This window comes from Poeciliopsis prolifica, unplaced genomic scaffold (genome assembly GCF_027474105.1).
Source record: "Poeciliopsis prolifica strain line A6 unplaced genomic scaffold, Auburn_PproV2 SCAFFOLD015, whole genome shotgun sequence".
NCBI classification, from domain to species: domain Eukaryota; kingdom Metazoa; phylum Chordata; class Actinopteri; order Cyprinodontiformes; family Poeciliidae; genus Poeciliopsis; species Poeciliopsis prolifica.
This window is the reverse complement of record NW_026562390.1, coordinates 1,829,872-1,846,252: the sequence shown is the minus strand read 5'-3', so window position 1 is coordinate 1,846,252 and position 16,381 is coordinate 1,829,872. Positions and strand designations below refer to the sequence as shown.

At 41.7% G+C, this 16,381-nt stretch overlaps 1 protein-coding gene across 1 annotated transcript; it reads left to right on the top strand.

The window, feature by feature from the left end:
• Window positions 1–8,585: 8,585 nt before the first annotated feature.
• barhl1b (BarH-like homeobox 1b) lies at window positions 8,586–15,434 on the top strand. The gene is made up of 3 exons (XM_055040753.1): window positions 8,586–9,678; window positions 11,168–11,390; window positions 14,251–15,434. Exons 1-3 carry the CDS (start codon window positions 9,225–9,227, stop codon window positions 14,555–14,557), a joined length of 984 nt encoding a protein of 327 aa, XP_054896728.1. The 5' UTR covers window positions 8,586–9,224; the 3' UTR covers window positions 14,558–15,434.
• The last annotated feature ends 947 nt before the right edge of the window (window positions 15,435–16,381 follow it).

The window sequence follows — 16,381 nt, the reverse complement described above, 5'->3', positions numbered from 1 at the left end:
AAATAAATGCACAAAAATATTGTCTTTTCCCAGCCCAAGAACAGAATTTAGGTTTCTCTTTCTCTGAAAACAGCTGCTATTTTTTGTCACATTTAATAAACCAATTAAATGAACATTTAATTACATTCTGACCACAGTCAGTGACTTTTGATTGATTGGAGTAAAAGTTACAGACTGTGGTCATTTAAAGAAAAATGGTAACAAGCTAGCTAGTAAAAGTTGTTCTCCCTGTGCATGCTGGGTTCTCTCCGGGTTCTCCGGCTTCCTCCCACAGTCCAAAAACCTGACTGTCAGGTGAATTGGTCTCTAAATTTTCCCTAGCGGTCAGTGTGTGTGTGTGTGTGTGTGTGTGTCCTGTCTGTCTCTGTGTTGCCCTGCGACAGACTGGCGACCTGTCCAGGTGACCCCACCTCTCGCCTGAAACGTTCGCTGGAGAGGCACCAGCACCTCCTGACCCCACCAGGGACAAGGGTGTTAGAAAATGGACGGACGGACGGACGGACAGGCTGGATGGATGGATGGATGATGGATGGACGGACGGGCTGGATGGATGGACGGACGGACGGATGGATGGATGGAGGGATGGATGGATGGAGGGATGGATGGACGGACAGGCTGGATGGATGGATGGACGGACGGACGGACGGACGAACGGACAGGCTGGATGGATGGATGGATGGACGGACAGGCTGGATGGACGGATGATGGATGGACGGATGGATGGACGGACAGGCTGGATGGACGGATGGATGGACGGACGGCTGGATGGACGGATGGATGGATGGATGGACGGATGGATGGAGGGACGGATGGATGGACGGATGGATGTCCTGCAATAAATAATATGGGAACTGTTAAGCATGTAGCATTTCCTTAACCTCATCTGCTAGCTTTAGCTTTAAGCTAATTTCCGACATTAGCTTTGAAGGTCAATTCAATTAGACTGCAATAACATTGCATCAAATAAGCGATATTATTGCTTATTTGAAGAAATAACATTGTCAAGAAAATCATTCAAACTAATAACATAACTGATGACCCCTTTGTCGCAGCTGAAGCTGAACTTTATTGACGTTTAGTTTAGGAATTCGTAGGTAAGTAACAAATCAGTGAAACATTTAAAGTTCATTTCTCTCCATGGCGTTTTCCTGACGGACTTCCCAGTTTGGGTATTTTGGGTCAGAAGTGAGTGAAAGTTGGCCGGTCATGAAGAGGCTGGCGTTCCTCATGAGGGCCGCTCATGATGGATGCTCCTGGCCGCGCGTCCTCCGCCTCCCCACACGCCTCTCCGTTGGCACCACACTCACCTCTCCGACCTCCTGCCACCGTCCCTCCATCCCCTCTTATCCTCTGACCAGATGTGTTCATTGAACTCTGTCAAGAATAATAAAACGCTCGCTGCAAGGGCCACGTGCGCCGGGCCGACAGCGCCGGGCAGGGAGGCCGAAACACGCTGAGTTTATTCCCAGGTCTTTGCTTTTTTATAAATTCTGCACATAAAAGATCAGTACACTGTAATTTTAGAGTAAGAACTCAATTAGTTGGAAAGAAAAGTCAATCTGGGGTCGTTAACATGTACAACACTGCAAAAACATAATTTGACAAAGTACTTTTGGTTTAGTTTCTACTGCAAATATCTTAGTACAGCTTTAATAAGACGATTCTAACTTCCAAATGTCTTTTTCTTATCAAGACAAAGGAGTTCAGTGTTTTTTAAGCCTGGCGGGCCTCCAGGCTCAGCATTACTTATTCATTCAAATCTTCTTAAAATGTTTGCATATTTTAAGTCTTTATAGTTGGTATCAATCTTTTGATAACAGATAATTATCAAGTGATATTTTCACATTTTTTAACTGAAAACACGGCAGTGGCCTGGAGGAACCGCCAGGCTTAGCAGGTTTTCTGGGGGAAACTTGGAGATGAGCAGCAGCTTTTACTACGTAGCTTCTCTATTTTTACTATGCTGCACTTTGAGTGATTTTATTATGAAGAATATCTTCTTCGTTCAGTAAAGCTTTTTATTGAAATAAACTGATTTAGAAACATTTTCTTTTGTCTGATTTTGTTATTTTTTGTTCTATGGTCATTTTGGTTGTTAAAATAACAAAATTTTCACTTAACTTTATATTTTGTTCCATTTATTGATGTAATTTTTAAATATTAAATGACTGATAATTTGATCATTACTCTTATTTGAGTAATTTATTGAATGACTCTTTTACTTTAGTACAAACTTTGGTTTCTTGCTCTGAATACAAGCTGGTTTTAAGTTTATACTTAATATTGATGAGAAAATACCAGCTGACTCATTATTTACCACTGGAATGAAACGTTTTCATCAATGTTAAGGAACGTAAAACAAGCTTCTGCGTCTTGCTGAAAAGTTACTTCGTTTGGAATTATTTCTACTGTAATAAATATTTGCACTATAAACTTGACAGAAACACTTTGAGTTTTTTCAATATCTCCCATTAAAAATACACCTGAAGAGAGACAATATGAACTTATAAGCTTGTTTTTAGTCAATAATTCCTTAATATTGATGAAAAAATTAGCACCATCCTCTTATAACAAGACATCTTCCTATGTTATAAATTATTTAAACTTCACAGAGACATTTGCTCCAGAAGCTGTTGAAGGTTTTGTGTTTTTGCAGTGCACTACTTCGGAGGTCCCCAAATTAATCGACCTGCTGCTCCTCATATCAGATTCCCAGTCATGTTGGGAAAAGTTTCCACTCCGATTTTTAATCTGCAGCTCAGGAAAAGTCCAACTCTGCCACAACACGGAGTCCGGATGATGAAGAGGAGGAGGACGAAGGGCTTCAAGGAGAAGGTGGGTCTGATGTTTGGCCCCCAGGGGCGGAATCAAACCGGCCTCCTTCGGTCCCTCTTAGCAGGTGACCAGTCGGCCTCCTGGGAGCTGCCAGATGAGAGCCGAGTGACGGCAGAGATGGCGGCCTGCCGTCCACGCTGATGGCCGGACTGATGATTTCCTCCACGAACACAGACGCGAGCGCCTCCTCCCACCCTCCCAGTGGCCCTGCAGGCAACACACACTCCCTCCGCTGCACACACACACCGTGGTTAGGCCTCCAATTAAATCAAAAGTGGTTTGTTTTTATTGGTCTTTTGCGCTGACAAGTGGGCTATCATTCTGACGGCTCTACCTGTCAGCGAGCAGCTGAAAACCCTCCGTTGACAATGCCCAATGCTTCCAATTAGAGGAGAATCAGACTCCTGGCGCGCTCGCCATCCTTCCACCCTCCTCTTCCTCTCCCTCCCTCTTTTCTTCTGCTCTCTCTCCGCCTCCCCGCCCGTCCCCTCCTCCCTCTCTCCAGGAGAAGGGGGTCTGCCTCCGCTGCAAATTACCCACACAAAACGAAGGTGGTGGCGGCGCTGGCGCAGGGAGCTGCCGGTCCAGGGGCCCTGTCAGCATTAATGAGACGATGAAGGTTTATTTTGCCCGCATGCATGTGCTAAATTCTTTCTTGTGTGACAGCTGACTGGGAAATGTGAGTGTTAACCTTATAAAAGATTCAGCGGGTTCTCATTATTTTCTGTCAACTCCGGTACCTGATGGCGTTCAGGTGCATCATTTGCATCCCTGACTGGTCCGAGGTGCGGCTCCAGCGCCACCATCCTCTCCCTCCATGTTTTTCAATGCTGTTTGTTTGTTGTGAGGAGTCATCGTTTCCTTTTTGTGTTTTTTTTTTCTTTCTTTTTACACGTTAGACACGATTTTTCTCCGTGCAAAAACGATAGAGATGCCAAAGTTTATTCAAAGGCAACACAGATTTTTACCAAACATACACAGATGCGCGTTTAACACGTCTGCTGGTGACGCACGTAAATAAAAACGTAGCTTTGTGGGGTTTTTTGTTGCTTTGTTTTTTGGAGCAGCAGGATTTATTACCTGTCTGCATTCCCACTCAAAGCGCAGGAATGCAGACAGATTATTGGCACCGACAGGTCAGTTTCTGTTATAGATCTCATCCGTAAAACAGCTGATGAAGATAGAAAATGCTGACTAGAAATTATTTTTGCCCCACTTCTGGCGCCCCCTGTAGCGCGGCGCCCGATGTTGAAATGTTTTATTCTTTTGCTGCGCCACTGGTCAGTGATATGAAACGCGCTCCCCTTTCCAGTTTCTATGATTTTCTCCCTTTGAAAGGGAATCGAAATGTTTACAATATTTAAAATTTTTGATTAAATTGTTGGATTTTGTGGAATTAGTTTCCACATTTTGTCATGTTACAACTACAAACTTTAGTTTAAGCTTAGTTTGTTTGACAGGATGGTATGTTTGAATTTTTTATTTTTTTTATGTTCGCTTTTAATTTGATCTTGATCTGTACTTTGACTAGGCCAGAATGACTCACCTGTAGCTCTGGGTGTATGTTTACAGGTTTTTGCCACTTCGAACAGAAAAATCCTGTGACAAGTTTTCCTTCAAGAGCTCTGCTACAAAATAAACCCACAGCATGATTGTGCCACCACCGTGTTTCATGGCAGAGATGATGATTAACGCTGTTTTTTCACAGTCATAAAGGACAAATCATCAAATTTTGGCCTCCTTTCACCGACTTCCACATGCTCATCATCTCTTCTGGTTAATTTTGTTCAATATTTATTTATTTTTCCCTTAAAAAAATATACAAAACCAAACTAATACAGACATAAATAAAGAATATTCAAATTCCTATTAAAGACAATAAAACAAAGTTGAGACACTGAATTATTTCACCAGTTGCTTTTCCATAAACCTCACAGTTTTGATGTTGACAGATTCTTTTCGTTTTCTGATCAACGCTCCCCTGCGGTTAGTTTTGTTGGACGCGTGTTTTTGCACGTTTACAGCTTGCTCATACTCATACTCATACTCAGACGCACTTACACACTTAGCAAAGCGGAGTAAAGTTGGCTGAACACAAATTCATTTGTTTTCACATTTTCAAACGGTTTTTGAAGTGTGATCCATGTTTGTTGGTCGTAATGTGAGAAAATGTGAATATTTATGGTGAGAAACTGAAAGTGGGAGCCAGTTTGTCCCAAAACGAGTTGAAGGTTGAGTTGATGTGCAGAAGCTTGGAGGGACTCCGGTCCACTCATTGCCTGAAAGTATCCCAGTTTCCTGTCTTTAACGGGGATCAATAACAGTGTGTGTGTGTGTGTGTGTGTGTGTGTGTGTGTGTGTGTGTGTGTGTGTGTGTGTGTGCGTGTGTGTGTGTGTGTGTGTGTGTGTGTGTGTGTGTGTGTGTGTGTTTGGCGCTGAGTGTGAACTAACTCTGAAAACACTTCCTGGAAGAAGAAGAAATAAATAAATAAGTAAAAATTGGGCTTCACTTGACAAGAGGGACTCTTGTTTAAAAGCAGCAGCAGTCTGAGCCAAATCATTACACACAAACAAAACTCACACACATCCGCCCCCTCACACACACTTCCACCGCTACAGGTTTGGCTGCTGCTACTACAAATAAACCCACAATCCAGGGGATTTGTAAAGTTTTCCAGAAGCATATAATTTTAAATTGATTTTCAAACAACACATTTTTCTCACACGGGACCTAAAAAATATACAAATTGCAATGTTTTATTTTGATTACAGCGTTTAATTTGTCAATTTTCTGCATTTTTTTCTTCTTCTTGGTTTTGAGTGTTAGAACCAGAATTACAAACTGAAGCAACATTTTCAATAAGATCATATTTACATGTCATTAAAGGAGGAAAATGAGCTTTTATCTTCTTCTACGTCTGCAGAAATATGGAAAAAATCTATTAAGTTCAGAAACATGTTTGTGTTTCCAAAGTATATCAAATTGTCAGTCTGACTAATATAAGACAAATAAACCAAACTTTTACTTCCAATAGTAATTTTAAATTTTTTAAGAACTTTGGCTGATTATTCCAATATTATCGTAAATAAAATGTTTCCTTAGACGTTTAATGATCACAAAATGACATAAAAAATATTTTCTCGACCTGATAAAAAAAAAAAACCTCATATTATCTCTACATTATGACAGATGAATCACTTTGGGAAAAACTGAACGAAAGATTATCTTTCAAACTAAAGAGTTTAATTGTTACCACAAAACATGAGATTGTGATTGAAATCAATCCAAATGAGACAAATATGAGAAATATGACATAATATGATAAAATATTAATTACCATTACCACACTGACATATTGTAATCTCAAATAAAGAGATTTTAGTAACAAAATAAAGAGATAATGGAGCTGAAATCCAGGATTATCTCAAAATGATGCTATTAAAATGATCTTGTTGTCATTTTATAACATAATAAAACTTTATTTTTTTAATTATATTTAACTTCATTATGTTGTACTGCAACAGTTTATGTGACAAAATCTGCTTAAAGTAATATTTATGTCGGGATAATGAGATGAAAAAAAATGCACAAAATGAGACAATTTGAATGTTTTAGGCTTGAAACCTTGTTTTCTCGAGATCATAAAAAACATGATTTTTGTGTTTACATGAGACAATAAAGCTGCTTTTCATTATCACAAAATTAAAAAATAATCAAAATAAAAACCATCCAGCGATGCTGTTGGAGATTTTATCTCAAGATAAAATTCAACTAAACAGAATTATGGAAAAAATGAAACTGTTTTTAACAACCTTGTGTTGTTTTATATGAGAATATTTTTACTCTCAAATCAAAGCAATGATGAGGTTTCACTATGTGAACTCAAATCAAGATGATTTCTTCACTGAAAATGACCAAAAAGCCTCTAAAACACACACACACACACACATATATATATATGGCCTATCAAAAAATATCTTTGAGGGTCTCTAGTCCAAAAATATTTTTTTAAATCATAATAGTTGTTATATGTGTTTAAAACTATTTATGATAAAGAAAATCAGTTAATTAATTTGATAAAATCTGTGTATTGCAGGTTTAAAACTAAAATAAAATCCAATTAGGGAATCTCCAGGAAGTTTGATGATCACAAAGAGGAAGAAGAAGAAGAAGTCGGTTGAACCGCCTTATGATTAATTCAGCAGAACTTTAACTGGAGCTGCAGGACAGAGAGGATGAAAAGAGGAAGACAAAAAACCCCAAAAAAAACCAGTGAGAGGAAGCATCAAACCACTGCGCCTTTTTTCTGCCCCAGCAGAGGAGAAAGAAACAGCCACGTCAGGGTGGGTGTGTGCAGCCTCATATCTGTGCTGTCCCCGCCTCGCGTGTGACAGCTTGCAGCCGTGATGGGACCCCATGGGAGCGGGGAGCGGATTCACTAACCTGCCGGTGTCTGAGGCCGACGCGCCTCCAATCTGGTGGTCACATGGGGAGGAGGAGGAGGAGGAGGAGGAGGAGGAGGAGGAGGAGGAGGAGGAGGAGGAGGAGGAGGAGGAGGAGGAGGTGTGTTTGTGTTGCTGATGATGGTGGGGTATCTTGGGGGGTGGTTAGATTATTAGGGGCTGTCGAGGCCAAGGCGCGGGGCAAACTGTGGCGCTGGATGTGCAAAGTGCTCACAATGGCATTTAACGCATGTTAAGGGGGAACAATTGTGCAAAAGAAATGGCGCAGTGGAGTTTTTGAATTTTTTTGTTCGCGATTTCCAAGGACTATTAGAAAGTTATTTTCCAACTATCAGCATTCAGCTAAAAAGAAAAAGAAAATCAACTTCCTGTAAAAGTTAAATATCTGGACATGAAATCGAACTGACTGGATTCAAATATGAGAAAAAATAAAGAAAAATACAACAAAGTTGCTTTTGGACGCAAGTTAAAGGGGAATAAAATGACTCAAATATAAATAAAATGCAATAGAAATAAATCAATATAGCAAATAAAACATTTTGTTCCTTGTTTATTTTTTATAAATCATAAAAAATAAAAATATTTTTAGCTTTAATCCACAAGTAAAAGTTTTTGTTTTAATTTTGGATTTAATTCTTTATTCTACAAGCTTCAAATTACAGCAAATAAAACTGCAATAAAAGATTAAATGTTTAAATAAATAAACAAATAAATTAATTAATTAAAAGTCGTAATGGTGCAAATAAATATATGTAAAAAAATTACATCTGTTTTTGTTTTTAGTAACTATTATTATCTGCAAACATTTATTTTTAACAAATAAATGCAACTCTTTAAAGGAGTTTGTTTCTATTTATATTACAAAAATGTAATAAAATAAAATAAATATAATGACTTCACTAAAATGAAAATAAGAAATAAATCTGAGCTGGATTCAACATAAATAAAATGTTTTTAACAGCAGAATAAAACTCAGCGGATGGTGAATGTCAAAATGTAAAACACAGAAAAAGAAGAAGAAGAAGTTGATGATGATGATGTGGAGGAAGAAGAGCGTGGAGGAGAAACCAGCGAGCCGCTGCTCATAATAACCCCATTATGAGCCTCATCAATGATGTAATGAAAGCAAACAGTGTGAAAATTGCCTGTAAACAGTTGGATCTGAGGCTCCTGATGAATCCACTGTCTCCTATCAAAGCGAGGATGAGGAGGGAGGAAGGAGGGAGGAAGGAGGGAGGGAGGGGAGGTCCACTCCGGCTCCCCTCAGCCAATCCACGCTTGTCACAGGGGACTCACGTGGACGAGGCGCTCTTAAAACCTCGCTCCTGACTTTTCCTCAAGTTCAATTTTTTGGGATTCCCTCCCACCGCAGCCGCATCAAGTCGCTTTTACTTCCCCAGTTGTCGCTATTTAACCCACTTTATCTCTCCTTCCTCTTCCTCCTTTCCTCCTTCCTTCTGGTCTTCCTTCCTTCCTTCCCTCCTTCCTTCCTTCCCTCCTTTCTTTCCACGGACTCTCCTGTCGCTCCCAGCTCCTTAAAGCCCGTTTTTAAAACCCGCTTTAGCTGCGCACGGGAATGCCGCTGCACGGCGTCCGGCGGGAGTTCGGCTCCTGTCCATGGTGCTGAAAACCGGAACCTTTCCTCTTCCTCGAGCCCAATCGATCGCCGCGCCAGCTGCGTTATTGATCTCCGACCACAAGAAACTCGGATAAGCGAACTGTTTTCATTTGAATGTTGATCTGGAACTATTTCCGCCGACCGACCCGGCAGGAGGACTGGAGGCGACGCGCATCAGAACAAGCGGCGGCGGCGCGTTTTCCGGAGAACATAATCCAGCTTCCTCAGAGTAAAACTTGCGCCTGAAACCAAATGGTCGTTTGAAACAGAGATTAAGAAAAAAAAAAAAAAAGGCCTCATCGGAACAATGGAGGCGACCACCAACGGGTCCAGTTTCGGCATCGACTCGCTGCTGTCCCACCGGCCGGGGAGCCCGCTGTCCAAGGCGGACGGCCTGCTGCCGGAGTGCCGCTCGCCGCTGGAGTTCAGCCCCAGATCGGACGTGGAGAGCGGCTGCTCGTCGCCTCCGTCGCCCCGCAGGGAGTGCGCGGAGGAGGCGGCGCAGAGGCAGGTGCACAGCGCGGGGCTGCCGCCGCACCTGCAGCACGCCGCACAGATCTCTGCGGGCGCGCAGCAGCGGACCGTCACCTCCTCCTTCCTCATCAGGGACATCCTGGCGGACTGCAAGCCGCTGGCCGCCTGCGCGCCCTACTCCAGCAACGGGCAGCCGACGCAGGAGGCCGGGCGGCTGGCCGCCAAGATAGCGGACGATTTCATCGAGAAGATCCACAGCAACTCCTCATCGGACAGCGAGTACAAAGGTAGAAACTTCTCCCGTTTCCGCAAATATTCCCTTCTTTTGTTTCTTTCAACTTTTTATTTAGGAAACAGAGAAAACAGAAACAACTTTCTGCATCCGGATACATGCTGTTACTGATGCTCCATCTAGAAAAGATCAAAATCTTCTAATTCGCAGTTATATATATATATATTATTTAGCAATTAACTGAATTATTCATGTTTAATATTTTAGATTTTTCCATCTAAACTCAATTTTTCATGTAAAATTAAAACGAGGCGGTGCAATAAAGCGAAAAGAATCAACTAAATTGAATTAAATGCTTTAGAAAAACCGCAAAATTTCTAATGTCATCGCTTAAAAAATAATAATCCCTTCATTTGAATTCCGCCCGTTTATTAATTTTAATTTAATTTGCAGGTTTGTTGAGTTTGTTGGCGGCGGATTCAAGTGTCTTTGTGTTTATAATCCTGCAACAATGAAACAAAGCAACTCGTTTCACTTCAACCATATTTCATATAATTAACATTTTTATTCGAACATTTTAACTTAATCGCTCTTTTTTTCAGCTCCTGATCGATTGATTGATTTATTCCAATAACTGATTGATTAAAAATAATAATAAAAGCAGCCACGCGCACCTTCACTTTGATCTGGCCGCCCGGATTTGATCCAATTTGTCCCATTTCGGCGCTTTAATCAGAAGTGTGAGCGCGCGCGGCTCGTGGTTTCTTCCCCTTTCCGGCCGCGCGTGGAAGCGGCTGCAGCCGCGTCCCCTCGTGGCTCAATTAGGGGGATTATTATCGCGCTGCTTCCTGTGATGCCTCCAGATCTCTCGCCTCTGTTCGCGTTTCCCTCCTTCGGAATGGATTACAAGAACTCATGTGTGTGATTTCTTTGCGCGCCACGCGTGGAGAGAACAAAGACTCCGCGGCTCTGCTGACGGGGAAAACATCAGATCTGGAATATGAATATTGAAAGAGCTTCTCGTAACAACTTAGGGACAGAAATCAAACAGCCCCGCAGCGGGGAAAGCCGCTCTGCGCGCGCAAAACCGCGTTTTGGAGAAACTTTAAGGTCAATTCTTCACTCTGAACACGAGCGCTTCTGTAATTCGCAAGCAGTAAAAGTGACATTTTGGAAGATATTTGAAGCTGGAATCGCGTTTTAAGCAAAAAAATAAAAAAAATATAACATCAGTTATATTCCTTCATTTCTCAGCGGCTGTCATTTTAAGGCACCAAACGCGCAAATTAAACTAATATTGTTTATTAAAACGCCTTTATTTCTCAGCGTAAAATATTTATTTTGTCAATAAAAACTATTTGGAAGACTTTATCATTTGTGCTCTCTGAAATGCAGAAAATTTCAGATTAATCAATGACATTTTCTTTCTTTAAATCCAATTTAAAATCTATTTTTGTTTAAGAGCTTTAAAAATGAGCATGAGGCAATAATTTCCCTCCGTCTTCTTCCCCTCGACATCCGTGCTGGTTGTTTTGGACCGGCAGTGAAAGAGGAGGGGGACCGGGAGATCTCCAGCAGCAGGGACAGCCCGCAGGTCCGGCTCAAGAAGCCCCGCAAGGCCCGCACGGCCTTCACGGACCACCAGCTGGCGCAGCTGGAGCGCAGCTTCGAGCGCCAAAAGTACCTGAGCGTCCAGGACCGGATGGAGCTGGCGGCCTCCCTCAACCTCACCGACACGCAGGTCAAGACCTGGTACCAGAACCGGAGGTGAGGGCCGAACCGGCGCCGGGCTTTGACTGGGACGGGTTCGAGGAGGGAGGAGAGAATCTGGTTCCCCACTGAGGAGAACGTTCACTTCCACAGCAGAGACTGACTCGTTCATATTTAAAATAATGAAAGCTGCATTTAATTTCAATCTCTGAACCTGTAAACACTTCCTGTTTTTATTCCATCAGCCAATTAAATATATAAAATCTGGACTTTTCCAGACACTTTGGTTGGACTTTTTAAATATATTTTAAGCCACATTCAGACGAATCTCCATCAACATGAATGGAAATGTGTTTTATTTTATTCTAATGAAAGAAGAATCAAAAAGCTTCTTCAATTTTTATTTTATTTTATTGGTTGTATAATGCGACCCAATGACAAACTAAACAAAACCTGAGAAGTTTATGCTTTTCCCTAAAACCTCGTGTGTTTCGTTTCAGTTCAACCTGAAACACGTTGAGTTTGTTTAATGACCAGTCAGCGCCGCATGGGGCCCATGTTTGGTGCCTTGGAAGCTTGGGTCCAGATCCAGTTTGATCAAAGTCAACTTGGGTTGAAAAGTAGAACCCAGATGTTTCCCACAATTTGAAAATATTCTCTTAATATCCGTCCCAGACGTTCGATGTTGAACTCCAGTCCGGCTGTCGCCGTTAAAGCAGGTCCAACACATATAGTACAATTTTATTCTGATTTATTTTTGTCTTTTTCAACATTTGTTTAACATAGAAAAAGAGGAAAACATTAATTCGGAGAAAAGAGACCAATTATTTTTGTGTTTTTCCAGTTTTTCTCAACCACCTATTTACAGCTTAATAACAAACTGCTGATCTGAAACAATTATTTTCCTTATTTAGGCCAGAAAAAACGCATCAAAAATTAAAAGTAGGTGTCTCCACTTCATGGTTTCCACATGGTTTTGATGGAAAGTTTTCTTTTGCATTTGGGGAATAATTGACTTAAGGAACAACATGTTGATTAATGTCTAATTTCAGTTTTTGATAATCACTTCTTCATGTTGGTTGGATCTCCTGGTGATTCAATAAAAGCCAAAGACTGGATTTATGTTATTTTGTAGCTCCAGTGGTTTTTATTGACAGCAGTCAGACAGGAAGTGGGTGGAGAGAAAAGGGAGGACATGCAGCAAAGGTCACAAGGTCAGGAAACAAAGGGCCAACTTTGTTGCAGCTTTTCTGATTTAGATATTAATAGTCAACCAACATTGACAGAGCAGATGGAGCCCATTAATGGCTCCCAGAAGCTGGGTGGCTTCATGCTAACCACTGGTCTGATTTAGATCATAAAGAGGAACCCATATGGATGAGAGTGGGACCCATTTGGTTTCGCCAATATGTGTTGCATTCAGTCAACCCAATGGGTCTCATTAAAAGCCCAGCCTGATTTCAGGCCCAGTCAGTGCTGAGGAGAATCTGCATGACGTCTTTTTCGCTTCAACATTTTAATCAATTTAAATGTTAAATGGCCTTCTGTTGTCACCCTGAAATTAATTTTGTATATTTAATTTAATTTGCTTCTAGTTTTTAAGATCATTTTGTGTTTTTTTAATGACTTTAAGACAACCTTTTCCAGCTCAGACAATCCTAAACCATAAAAACCTCTGCTTGTCATCAGTTCCCAAATGAATTGGTGCTCATGAACGTTTTACATTTACTTACGGGACCCATAAGGGAATGGATGAACAATAAAAGTCCAGGAGTGATTGCTTCTGTTTTCATTAATCTCCCCACATTAACTCCCTATATCATCTTGATGTTGGTCATTTCTGGGCAATTTGTGGGGCCCATCCGGTCCTGGGTGTGTTATCCAATTAGAACAGATTCTTTTAATTGAGACCCACTGAAATCCTGCATTGGGTCCCCAACTATTCATTTAAGCCAAGTGGATCCCCTTTGCGTGCGCAGGATCACTTAGAACCCATCCAGCCTGAGCTAACGCCCATATGGGGCCCATATTCACTTTGTCGTCCATGGGCAGGGAGGCAGCTAAGTACTTTCGGAGGGGCATGCAGACACATTACAGGCCCCCCTGGGGGGTTTCAATGCACAAACAGCTGTCAAATACAAAAAATGACGACTAAAAATAATTAGTCCGCCATCATTTGGCGCCCCCGACGAGTCGCACCCACTTTTGGCGCCACTGTCAATAGATTTATAGGTCAGTCAGAAACATTTTTTATTTGGTATATATGACTTGATTTTAGCCCATTTGATCAGTCCTGATTAATTTCTAGCCACATATAAAAATAAAAACAGTTTTTTCTTTTTTCACTCACTGTCAATTTTTTTCAACATTTTCCAGTGAAATTTTGCTTCATTTATAGAATGAATAGTTCCTTTAAATTTTTTTTAAATTTTATTTTACAGTTGATTGCTCAGGAAATTACTTCTAATTTATTTCCATCATTTAAAGCAGAAACCATGCAGGTCACCTGACTGCGCCTGCTCATTTATCCATCTTTCCTTTTATTTCTAACTCTCATGCAGCTAAATGACATAAATAAATATAAGAAAAAAAACACAATTTGAGTCGGAGTTTCTTATGAATAATGCAACGTTGCATGTGTGCATATTAATAATTCAAACAAACTTCTATATCTACTCAATTATCTTTATTATGAATTATTCACCTGGCGATCTGAAAGGCGTGTTTGGGTGTGAACACAAAGTGGCAGGCTGGAGATTTGGGTGATTTTAAAACCGGAGCGGGGGGTAAAGAGAGGAAAACATTCCCTGCTTCTAATTGGATCCCAGGTTAACAGATGGGAGATATTTTGGCGTGTCAAACACAATCGCTGCCGGCTGCAGGAATCTAAAAACAGCCTGTTTTTATTTCTCTGCAGGACAAAGTGGAAGCGGCAGACCGCGGTCGGGCTGGAGCTGCTGGCGGAAGCCGGGAACTACTCCGCCCTGCAGAGGATGTTCCCGTCCCCGTATTTCTACCCGCAGAGCCTGGTGTCCAACCTGGACCCCGGGGCGGCCCTGTACCTGTACAGGGGCCCCTCGGCGCCCCCGCCGGCCCTACAGAGACCGCTGGTCCCGCGGATCCTCCTGCACGGGCTGCAGGGAGGCGGCGAGCCGCCGCCGCCGCCGCCGCCCCCGCTGCCCCCCATGTCCGGAGTGCTTCCCCGGCCTGCGCAGCAGCGGTGAGCCGGGCGGTGAGCCGGACCCCCTGCTGAGTTTTTATAGCACAACCTGGACCCACTTTGAGCGAACAGGACAAAATAAAGAGAGAACGATGAACAGTCAGGCCCTTTACGGGACAGAACTGGACGGAACCGAGCCGGAGAGACTCGAAACGGACTTTTTGTTGTTGTTTTTGTTTGTCTTCGTGAGACAGAAGCTTTATTTATAATTTATTTATTTTTCCAGAAGGCAGTAAAGCCTTTAAGTTAAGTATTTATTTACACCCAGTTTCAGTATTCGACCTCCAGCCAATTATTATTATTATTATTATTATTATTATTATTATTATTATTATTATTATTATTATTATTATTATTATTATTTACAGGTCAAATGATCAAACGTTCATGTCTGAATAAAAAGTAGTTGTATCATCCAAAGGAACAATATTTTTTAGTCTTTCATTCCTCCGAGTCGTGTAAATAAGAAATAAGAGGAGTGTTTTTGTTCGACTGTTCGCTGCTCGGTCCAGTTGGAACCGAACTGATAATAAATATACGGACGGACTGGATGTTTGGATCCACAGACCTGGGCTCTTGCTGACTGAAATATTGCAAATTATTTATATCTAAAACGCGGTTTTAGCCCCTCAACAGATTTTAATGTTTCTCCTCGGCGAGGCCTCGGTTTTTTGTATTTTTATCGATAATCGATTAATCAGGCTTGGGCCCCCCGAGCTCAGGTGGATTTGTTGACGTTGTGCATCATTTCTGTTATTTCATATGAAGCTGTGATAATAACTCCGTACTGTTCCGACTCTCCTTTATATTGGTGAACATGTATATTGCAGATATCAACCTTGTGGAGTGATTTAGGTATAATTACATTTCCTGGATTTTATTCGATTTGTTTCATCTTTTTTTTTTTTTTTTTTTTTTACATTTTAGTTTCTTGAAAGACTTTTTTTTCCTCCCGAAAAAGTGGTGAAGTTTAATTTTGATTTTTTTTTTTTGTGAAGTTCACAGCAAAGGTTGGACTGATTCAAAAAGAAAAAAAACAAAACAAAAAAAAAAAAACAAAAGAAAAGGGGGAATTTGATGTAAAAGAGAATTACTTTTATAAATGTGGAAATAAAAAAAAGATGTCTTTCATTTAATGCAGTGAAACGCCTTTGGAGTTCTGTGGGGATCAACATGTGGATTTAGGATCAATATGTTTATTGTTGATCATGAACATTTGTTTAAATTCTTCCGAGCGCAAAATCTGGATTTATGTGAAACCGAGCAACAAAAATCTGCGTGACTTTTGCACAATTTGGTGTCTTTTCTCGAAGATGGCGCCCTGCATCTCCAAACAATGCAGCATGAAATATTCATGCCGTCCATCGCGATTGTTTAAGTGCCTTTAAATGATCCCCATTTTTGGAAAATTGATCGTTTCCATCCGCGTGGAGTTCCTCGTTGAGAGGGTGCGGGATGCGCGCTGCGGTGCCAAGCGGCTCCAACAGCTGGTGACCGGGCTGGAGCTGCCGGCAGCCCGCGGATCCGAGCCGGGACAGCTGGTCAGCGGCGGCCCGAACCCCCCGGTCCAAGCCTGCGCGCACCCACACGATCCCTCCGCGGCGCGTCAGGGGTTAAAGGAGTTCAGGCTGACGGCGAGCAGGATGTTAACGACGAGACAAAAGACTTTAATGGGTTTTAATTGAAAGTCGATAATGGGTTTGATAGCCAGCTCCCCCTGCTGTCAGCCGCGCATGGCACCTGTTATCTGGGGGCCCCGCTCCTCCTCCCGCCGGCTGATCCGGCCCTGAAACATCAAACTGACGGCTGGAGAACTTGCGCTTTTATC